The 10,767-nt window shown below is 36.9% G+C and overlaps 1 protein-coding gene across 2 annotated transcripts in view; it reads right to left on the bottom strand.

Moving 5' to 3' along the window:
• Window positions 1-321: 321 nt before the first annotated feature.
• CNOT2 (CCR4-NOT transcription complex subunit 2) overlaps window positions 322-10,767 on the bottom strand; it is a 36,387-nt gene continuing 25,941 nt past the window's right edge. For both annotated transcript variants that reach the window (XM_053462219.1, XM_053462218.1), the window contains exons 4-15: window positions 10,333-10,480; window positions 9,834-10,019; window positions 9,277-9,356; window positions 7,777-7,902; window positions 7,291-7,415; window positions 6,117-6,237; window positions 5,698-5,854; window positions 4,706-4,767; window positions 4,536-4,585; window positions 3,873-3,973; window positions 3,430-3,574; window positions 322-1,539 (exon numbers count right to left, since the gene is read on the bottom strand). In XM_053462219.1, the coding sequence (XP_053318194.1) occupies window positions 1,453-1,539; window positions 3,430-3,574; window positions 3,873-3,973; window positions 4,536-4,585; window positions 4,706-4,767; window positions 5,698-5,854; window positions 6,117-6,237; window positions 7,291-7,415; window positions 7,777-7,902; window positions 9,277-9,356; window positions 9,834-10,019; window positions 10,333-10,480 (1,388 nt within the window). In that variant the 3' untranslated portion in view covers window positions 322-1,452. The remainder of the gene's footprint in view (window positions 1,540-3,429; window positions 3,575-3,872; window positions 3,974-4,535; window positions 4,586-4,705; window positions 4,768-5,697; window positions 5,855-6,116; window positions 6,238-7,290; window positions 7,416-7,776; window positions 7,903-9,276; window positions 9,357-9,833; window positions 10,020-10,332; window positions 10,481-10,767) is intronic.

The raw sequence follows: 10,767 nt of genomic DNA, 5'->3' as shown, positions 1-10,767 counted from the left end.
ACGTGCCACACACAACATTGTTTTACTTCTTTTAGATTTGTATATATTTTTTTTAACAGTTAAATATTTTATATGTATAATAAAAATATAAACTGACAAACTTGAAGGCAGTCTTTTTTTTAAAAAAAGGGAATGTAAACATCTGAAGAGGATCAGCTATTGACAAAATCTTTAAGTGTTATTTGGATGCTAGGCATTTGGGAAGTAGATGTGTTATTCTAGTTTGGCATTCATCTAAATGGACTGGTGAAGAAACTGAAGGATGCACCTGCTCATTACTGCACAAATGATATAACAATCTCAAATCAAAGTCAACACTGGTGAGGAGAGCTTTTCTACTTTATTACAAAGAGAAGAAGCCTTTATGTGGTCAGAAAATACAAGATTGATCTTTTTGTCTTCTTCCTATGAAATGCTGCTGTTCACACAGCCAGAGTGAATTGTCTCAGTTCACTTCTTTAAGTCCCATCACGTTCACTTGGGTATGGATGTCCTTGGCTGCTGAAAATCTGGCCCTTTAGTGCACAGGGGCAACAAAGAAGTCCCCTGACCAGCAGTTCCAGAATGTCCCATTTTCATATATTGCATCCATGCACACCTCCTAAAAATGAGGTACAGCAGGGCAAACATTTCCAAAATAGGTGTCATATATATAATATATACACATTCGTACATACATACCTTTATTCATGTGATGTCCAAAAATTTAAAAAAAATGTACACATTTATTACAAAATCGTAACAAAGACTGGACAGTGTTTTGCTCATTCTGGAAAGATGAAGCTCAGTAATACACAACTCTGGAAATTGTCCAAAGGTTGCGGCAATATCTTTCTCTCAAACAGTCGAATATTCTTTTGTTAGCGCTTTCTCCGTCAAAGGGGCTAGCAAACCCTTGCACTGCAAAGCAACTGTAGGTCCCTTTGGCTGGGAAGGGGCTAAACATGGCAAAAACGCCTCTCAAAACAGAAAGGGGAGTAAAATGAAGGAAGGTGACCTTGCCCATCTTTCCAAATGAAATACGAGAAGGATCTTCACATAAAAATGCACAAACATGTGTTTTATTACCAATAGTGCTACAATGAACAATGAAAACTTTGCTAATTTTGTTTTCTTTCTTTGTACAATTTGGAAACTAAGTGGTAAACTTTTGTCAGTGTACTGTACTCGTGTGTGTGTATACAGACCTAGGTCTGTCTGCTGGCATAAAATGAAAACAAAAACATAAAGAGAAAAATAATCCAGACCCTGCTCAAACTAAAGAAACAAATTACAATTCTGGTTGTTGGGCAGCACATAATTAGTAAGGCAGGACCTCAAGTGATGATCCCTTTGCATGAGACAATTGCCAGATCCTCAAGGAATTAAAACCAGGATGCCTGAGCCACATCAGTTCTGCAGTTTTGTTGAGTATTGTGCTGAGACAGCCATACCCCATGAACAGGGAAGTCTTTAGAAGGCTTGCTGAGCAGGATTGTAATTGAAGGTGGATGGCAGATGAGGCCTTTCTTCTAGCTTGTCATACTCCAAATGGAACTCCTGGCAGGAAACAAAACATAATTCGTTATTACCTAGAAGACAATAGCTAAAGTACAAAAATGCATATCAATTAATCATTATGGTCATTCTGCTCTAATACTAAGGAAAAAAAGAACTAAAGAACTAAAAGATTGTGTGTGTTTACTTTAAAAAAATTTTAACATTGTACCAAACAGCGAAACAGCTCAGGATTACGATTAGTATCCATTCTATTATATATCTTTGGATGCTTATTGTTTTTTTCTTTTGATTTTTTTTATTATTTTTATTATTTCTCAGTATGGCTAGTTTTTACATGATTATTCTACAGATATATAATTAGAAAAACTAAAATTGTTCTTTAAATCGATGATTTATTTTCAATTACACTGAATTGGCTTCTCCTGTATTTAGCTGGATTAGATTTGTCCAATTTATTGAGGAAGCTCTGTCACGGTTACTCTGATTATAGTTTAAATTATAGCATTCGGGTACTTGGTCTTGCGCAATGTTACTTTACAAAACACTCACACACATACATGCTCCCCATTAAGATTCTTTTTTTTCTGTTTAATGTACAAATCATACATCCTATTTTCCCGAAAAAAAATAGGGTTTTCATTTGAAAGCATAAAAACATGGCAAAGATAATTGTGGGTGTTACTATGAGAAAAAAAAATAAAAAAAAAAAATCTAAGCTAAAATTTCTTCCTGCAATTTTCTTAGATGTTCTTCTATACAGTAGGTACCACCAGTGGCGTCACAACCCGGGTGTGACACCTTACAGGGGGTGACACTCAGGGCCGGCCTTGGGGGTGTGCGAGCTGTACGGCCGCACAGGGCGCCACGGCACCAGGGGCGCCATGCGGCCGTACCAGCGCGGCAGGAAGAGGAGGAGAGAAAGGGGTGCAGAGTGGTCGCACATGAAAAAGTTTTCAGCAACCGATTGGCCCCCTTTGTCTCCTCAGCTCCCTACCACTGCCCTGACTGCGGGGCTTCATGATGAGCGCCGGAATATGACGTCTTATTCCGACGCTCAGCAGTGAAGCTCCGCGCAGCGGCAGGACAGAGAGACTGAGGCCTCGCGCTCCCACCACAGTACTTTACCAGGGTAAGTGAACTGCAAAGGGAAAGGGTGGGGTTGATAGTAAGAAGGGGGGAGGGGGTAGATTGTAAGAAGGGGGAGAGGGGGTAGATAGTAAGAAGGGGTAAGAGGGGGTGACACCATGTGTCATCGCACCGGGTGACACCAACCCTAGTGACGCCACTGGGTGCCACTGTTGAACAATAACCCAATTTATGTTCAGCAACATCCTCTGATTATAAACACTCCCCACTTGGTGGGTAGTGAGGAGCGGTTATAATTTTATACTGTCATATTTGTAGTGCTAAGGAAATCGGATGCAAGGGCATTATTTTTTTTAATTGTATTTAATATTTTTACTTATTTATTTGCACTATTATCAGTGCAACTTGGATAAAGATCCCTTTAGGCATCTCCTGTACATTGTATGTATGCATGTGATCTCATAATGACATCACTGAGCACACTGTATTATATTTCCATTTTATTAATAATTTGTTAAGAAAATGTTTACTTTTTACATTGTTTCTCATTCTCTTCTGTCTGATACACACACAAAATTAAAGGAAAATTTTATAAAAACATAAAACAGATTTTGAATAGGTGAGATCTAAGCGGTGGGTTGAGTTAACATTTAGGGATAGACCCAGATAAACAATCGGGCACACAACAAGTTTTTCCCTATGGATGGCAACACCATAACTAAACAGAAATAGAAAATGTGGGTAAATGTCATCATACGCAAAGAGGGGTTAACAGTACAGCAAAACAGGTGTCATGTCAAAATATAGTCCCTCCAGTATCAGAGGATGTGATTGTTTTTGTACCTTTGCAACTTTTCTCCAGTTAAGACAATCAAAGAAGTAATATGTTCCCCTCTCATAGGTGTTTGTTTTCATTGTTGGTTCCATTCCAGGTGCCCTGGTAATCCATACTCTTTCTTCTTTGTGATATCTCCAGTCTCTATTGAAACTGATGGGAAATAAATTGTCATTATACATAGAGAGCAAAACAGCTGTTGGTCCAACAATAAAACTAAGGAAGAAACAAATATTTAAATACATGCAAATGATAATATATGATTATAAATTCATTATGCTGATCTGGTATGTTTATTATATTTTTATAATTCTCCTGCTCTACCCCAGATCTCATCTTCAGACATGCATTGTACACATTACATTTAATGGATAGTACACCCTCACGCTAACCAGGGTCATGTTATTAATAAGACTACTACATGCATTATAAACAAACTGTTTACACATACAGCTCAACTGCAGCTAAGAGTTGTAAAACATCTCCGCCATTCATGTAATAAAGATAAAACAACAAGTCTTCTCCATATCGACCAAGCTTTATTGCCGCCAGCTAGGGAGGGAGAGAGAAAAAATGAAAATGCATACATTTGCATAAAAAGAATTCATATTTTACATGATATGCTATATAAAGCTTTTGCTGAAGACTTTTTTTTTGTAAAGATGGTCACACACAAATGGCACAATCAAGGTGGTTATGTTTTACAATTACCCATAAAACATTGCCTCTTTTCTTTGTTCTTACATTAAGTTACTTAAATTCTTTCATTTTAATGGTGGGCCTTAAAAACAACAAAACATAATAACCTTTTTATACAAAGCAATTTAATTTTGTTTACTGAAAATAAAATAAACGCAGCCATCTCTTATTAAAAGCATGATTATTGTATCACAATTGTATATTTGTATTGTATACAATTATGTCGGTATGTGGAAAAAAAAGTTTTTCCTCTTATTAGTTATCTATTACTTTTTGAGTAACATGACAACAGGTTCATAGAGCCAGATAATATAGGGAACATTTTTAAGACGCTTAAAGGTTATTCACAATTCACTTACAAAAGACAAAAAAAAACAACCTCTTGACAAAGTACGAGTAGAAAACAAACACTGACCTTATCCCTAATGTGAATGTTCGTTAAGTACTCCGAGGGAACATGGAAATCTGAATAGAAAGACAAACGCACCAAGATCTATATCAATTATTGCAAAATGAGTTTATAGATTTAACAGAAGACAGACTACCACAAAAACCAATAAAAGCAATAGAAGGGAACTGCCATACCAATATCTTGTGGTCGACAAGGCGATGACGCCCATGGTGATGCAAATTTTGGATACAGATTTCTACAGGAGAAAAAAAAACAAACAGACTTAAGGTACAAAACAGACAAAGATTTTTAAATTTGACTGGAACTACAAAGAGAACACATAACAAAAGATCTGCTCAATTCAGAAATAACCCCTCTGCCACTAATAAAAATGACCTTTTTTAATAAAGTGGTACTTGATAAGGTAGACAAATCAGTTATTTAGCATGATCACGTAGATTGCATTCTGTTCAATCTCAGAATGCTGGGTGCCCTATTGCATGGACTTCATTCTGTGGCATAGGATTGTGGGTACGCAGGAAGATAATGAGGACGAAACGTACGATTTTAAATGTTTTCTTCTATGCGTTGACTAGCACAATGTATAGGTGAAAAGCTACACCCTTACAAAGTGACATTTTTACTGACAGGTGCACTTAAAAATACAGATGATCATGAAAATGCAAAGTTAATTTTGACAAATTAAATAAAGCCTAATGTCTTCCTCTAGCAGCTGTACGCCTGTTTTTTTCTTTATATGCCCCAGTTTGAGGGCCTTTTCCACAGCTATATTCATTTGTCTTGAAATGTACAAGCAGATTTATTTTGTTTGCCGTGATTTTGTCAAATGTCTACAAAATTCTTGTCATTTTTGGACAGAATGCATACCATAGAGTACAATAATTTCCGTTGCAGCTATAGAACATATGCCTGATACATCTAATACGCCTAACCTGTCCAAACACACTCTTTTAAAGCTACAAATGCCTCTCGGGTTGTTAAAAGCATTCTGAGTAGAACTTGACAGTAAGTAACTCAGTTAATGCAAGACTGTTCTGAACTGTGCATTCATTTTACAAAATTGACTTGGTCTGTAGCCATCCCATTAGTATAAAAACAATGCTCCAACAGCAAGGAAGTAAGAAAACCCCAACAGCAGCATATGTCCCAAAACCAACTGGCTTACTCTGGAGAGTTGAGATTGAGGCCTAGTGTTGTCAAGTCACTTCCTAATGCAAGATGTACCATGCCTGGGTCTGTTTCAGCTGCTCTGATGAATGTTAACAAGCCTATCATACCAAACTGATCTGTCACCATGCCTTGAGGAATGTTGGTTACTCGGCCTGCAGAAGAGACAAAAGCATGCGGGACTGAGAATTAGCCATTTTGATCTGATTTAGTAAACACACAAACTAATAGGAGAAGCTATGATTTGTCAAACATCACAACATCACAACAAGTTAATCCCTTTATGTCCACATTTAGATTAAGGATCACATGTAATTATTCTATAAGCAAGAAAGGGGTTGCAAGACAATAAATCCACAAACATTTAAGGCATAGTAAAGCAATAATAATCATAATAAAATAAATAAAAAACCTCACCATCAGGCAAAACCTGAATCCCTTTTTTCTGCTGGTTGTTATTTTGTGTTGTGGAGCTTTTGTCCCCGGGGAATTTCGGTCCATCCGTACTTGAGGCAGTCTTTCCCTGCGTGTTTAAATTCTGCATAGAAATGCATAAAATACAAGTTTTGTACACATTGTAAAGTTCAAAGAAAACTTCCCAAAATATTCAGTTTTTCAGATTGAGAGTTTATCTTTTCAACTTATTGGCAACTGGAATACTTTTGAAATGTTTTTCACTAGAGTGACGCAAACAATAATGTATTCCCACTTACAGACACACAATAATGAAAGCCAATGGAGGAACAGACTTCATTAGCATTGCCATAAAGAATCAGCTCAGTGTGGTGTTTGAGCTGGGAAAGCCATCCATAATATACGACTGACAACAATGGCAGCCTTCAGGTCTGCAGATAAACGAAGCTTATTGGAACAAAATGAGATAGAACAAAGTTGTTGTCAATGGTAACCCGCATTGCCGTATACAGCTTGTATTTTATATTCAAGTTGAAGAAAAAAAAAAATCACAGGATTTCCCCTTTAAAAACGATTCTACTAGCAGCAGTATGATAAGGAGTCAGTTTAGTATATAAAGCTACGATAACAGAGCTAAGATACACAAAAGTGGCTAACACACAGCTGAAAACATCATGTATTGTAAAAACTAGATATGTTTTAAAAAAGAAAACATATTTTAACCCAATACTATCAATAAAAAAATGGTAGAAGTTTCCTTTAAAATATTACTATTCCTAGAGTAAGGTGTAAAACAGTTTTACTAAGAAGTATTGCGTAAACAACACAACTCCGCTCCTTGAAGAGCTAGTGGAATTTGAGCACACACACAATAAATATACAGCCTTTATTATCTGCTGGTTAATTTAATGAACTATTTTTTTTCAGGCAAGCATACACAGGATACTGGGCCTGTTTGTGGCCTTTCAACTATAGCCGTGAAGCCCAAGGGTTACATTTTGATTGGACTTTTATTTAGCTCCTTAATTGTACTCTTGGACATGTTGCAAGATTTTTTTTCTCCTTTAGTACAACTGCATAGTTTATCATATTGTTTTGTGAATAGAACACAGCCAATTTAGCAAGAAAATGAAACAAGCATTATATCTAATCTGTAACATAGCAAAATACTGCTTACAGATTTGTTGTCATCATTGCTCGATGTTGGATCCTTGTAACTGGAGCCTGGCAATGCAGGAAAATCCTCGTTGTGTATGGAGAAGTCCTGCGACTGCTCACTTGCTGGTTTCGTCACCATTCCAACTACAAAAGGAAATTTGAGAATAGGTATTTCACACGAGCAGCGGTGTTTCCTAAACATTCATTTGTTTGGAGTGAAAATCCATATTTCAGTTATGATAAAGGTTGTACAAAAGCTAATAAACTAGCTTCAAATTAATGATACTTTAGTATGGATCTAGGATGAAATAGCCATTATTACAATGTACACATGTGAAATGGGCAAAGGGGAATATTGTTGAAGGTTTAATATTATAGATCTGTAGCATACATATTAAAATCAGAAAGTTTGTACACGGTACTAAGGGGATAAAAAAAAAAATGTGAAAAGCCATTAGAGTTGCATTCATAGAATAAAGAATACCAAAGCTGTCATCTGCCTTACCATAAGGAGCCCTTCCTGCCAATGGGTTTATTAATGGAGTAGGGTTTCCACTTCCTTCCCTTCTGCTCCTATCTGCTAGTGCTGGGAAATCTGAAAGGTCCAATCCCGTCACATTTTCACTTCCATCTGAAAGGTACATGTGTTGAATTTAAAACTAGCCATGCAAACTGAATACAGAAAAAGAGAACACACAATTTCAAATTATTAACATCTAAACTAGTGATGGTTTGCATTTCCAAAACGTTAAGATTCATGGCAAAGCGAAAGATGTAGGAGACAAATACTAATGTTGTTGGCACTCAAACTATAACTCTTAAACGTGACAATTGTCTTGATGACGATTATTTCAATATTTGCGCAATGTGGCATCGCATTCCCGTCCATTACAAAGCTACAAGATAAAATAGGGGGGAAAAAAGACTGTTGGGTGGCAAAGCAAGAAAAAACAATTGAGAGGCGACCAAGCACTGAAGCCCATTTAAGCATTTCTGAATTGAACATGTGTTTTATGTTTCTTTTAAAGCAAAAGCAAGCAATGCCTTGACTTGAAAGAATTATCCTGAAAGGCAAAATACCCATATTCAAATATTTCTTTTTGAAATCTGAAATAAGCATGTTCATTAATACCGCACACCTCATTACTGATCTTCACGGACCACGACTAACAACGGGATGCAAGCGGTCAGCGTCTGACAAATTAAGTTGCCTAGGCCCTGCACCATAGAAGGTGAATGGAAAGGGACACAGTCTGGCCTGCTAAACAAAATAACTTCTGTCTTATACTAGACTGGATGCCTGCAACACAATATTGTCTGCGTCCTTAGACAATATCATCCATGGAAGAACGCTATACCAGCCAACCCCAAACATGCAAATACAAGAGGAAGCATAGAGCCCAGTTATCAAATAGCTTACAATGTTATCCATCATGCATTAGAGTAAATGTTTGTATATTATTTATTTGGGTTTGCATTAAACAGACCCGATTGATTTGTGAAACGTTTTCCTTGGGTTTTTGCTTTAAAATTGTGAAATCGCCCATATGCTTTTTGCCAGTTATAACATAAACTGGTCTACCAATGCAGAGTTAAAGAACAGTGAGGGACCTGACTTTACATTTTGGAGCTGAATGTGGTGAAAGCAAAAGCATTCTATACTATTCCATTGAGACTAGCTTCATAATTAGTGATTAACAAACCAATATACCAAAAGAGACAGAAGTTAATGTGTTTGTCTTTGATACGTCGTCTCAATTCTGATTGAGCAAATAATGAACAGCTAAGACGACCTTCAGATGTTTTACAACAGGTGCTAAACTTATGTTATTTAAATGTTCATGAATAGCCATTTCTACAACAGTTTGTATTGACATTCTGTGTATATATATAATTATGAGCCAATGTAGCAATAAAACTATTAGGTTTTAAGATATATTTAAATAATGATTCCCTAGCCTTACTAAAGGTTAAATATTTCAGAAAAGAAGAAATTGTACCTTACCTGTTCCATTAAAAATGTTACTCGATAAGGAATTATTCAAGCCAAATGCCTGATTTCTGTTCATTCCAAACCCAGACATGCTGTATGTTTTAAGCAAAAAAACAAAATACACAAATTAGAGGAAAAAATATGCCAACAAAGAATATAATGTTATTGTATGAAACATTGCTGTCATAATAATAATTAGAAGGCTCCACATAACACTGGGGCATTGGTACACCAGCCTTTTAATGCTTGGATACTATTTTTATTACCCGGGGCAAACCTAGTTAGAACCCAAATGTACTCAGTCATGTGATCCTATGGATGACTTTCCCTACTCAAGCACCAAACTGAGCTGACCTGTCCTGCTTAGCCAATGAAATAACGTCCTCCATCGGCTTTCACTAGTCAGAGAGTGAGTCTGGGTGATTAAGACTAAGCCATCCTCTTGTTTACCACAAGGTAGTATGCCAAGGTGTCCTGGCTCAAAACATGCAACACTAGTTATAAGTAAAACCTGTGTGTAACTTGGAATAGCATGCTCAACAGATAAACGCTGGCTGTGCACCTCTCACCTGTTCACAGTAAAAGGTTGCCGAGAAGATGGCTGCTTTGGCATACATATTATGCTGGGCGAGCTTCTGTTAGGACTACCTAACCCTGAACTGCTCATGTTGTTTGTCCTGCTGGGAATTCCTCCAATGCCCTGTCCAACCTGGGAGTGGTTCATCATATTCCTGGGATTCATCGGCAAAATACCCCTGCAGAAGACAATGCAGCAAATATTCATATTAGGAAATGTAAGACGCACTAAATGTATTCTCACAATGCAAAAACATTTATAGACGTGGAATGAAATGATACGGAAACGTATCTTAATACTCCGAATATCACAATGGTGAGCAACCACAAGAGCTTTCATTTAAAATTTTCTTTAATAAGTGGCTGATTGATGTAAGTTTGCATACTGAAGTACACAGTGGTTTTACATCAAACTCAGTTGCTGTGCTTCAAGTGTTTATTTACTTTAGAAGAAACTATATTTAATGCAGGAACATGAAGTACAAAACAAACCTGCTCGGTGATGGTGGTGTATGAAGTGACATTGTTGGTACCCCTGTTGTCGGTGTTACATGGTTTGGTAACTGTGTGCCTTGAGATAAGCTGCGGCTTAGCTGAGGAGTGCTGTTGCTCATCCCCCTCATTGGAAGGCCTAGTGCACCTGTAACACAACCAATATTAAACATGAATATATATAGCATTTCAGAACCCCTACATACACAGTCAGTCTTTGCCTCTTTTAAAATGCATTAGGATTTTTGCTGCATAAGTATGAGATATACACATACACATATTTGGTTTCCGTCACTCGCAGAAGTTACCTGGGGCAATGTTAGAACTTTGTTCTTGGCTTCCAAGTTTGTCTATGGTGTGTTTGTAAGATCACTATAATCAATTACTTTATGGAATGATAGTGAGAAACAACATTTCTCTCTTTTCTATTTTACT

Source organism: Spea bombifrons, chromosome 4 (assembly GCF_027358695.1).
Source record: "Spea bombifrons isolate aSpeBom1 chromosome 4, aSpeBom1.2.pri, whole genome shotgun sequence".
Lineage (NCBI taxonomy): Eukaryota > Metazoa > Chordata > Amphibia > Anura > Pelobatidae > Spea > Spea bombifrons.
This window is presented reverse-complemented; position numbering and strand designations above follow the sequence as displayed.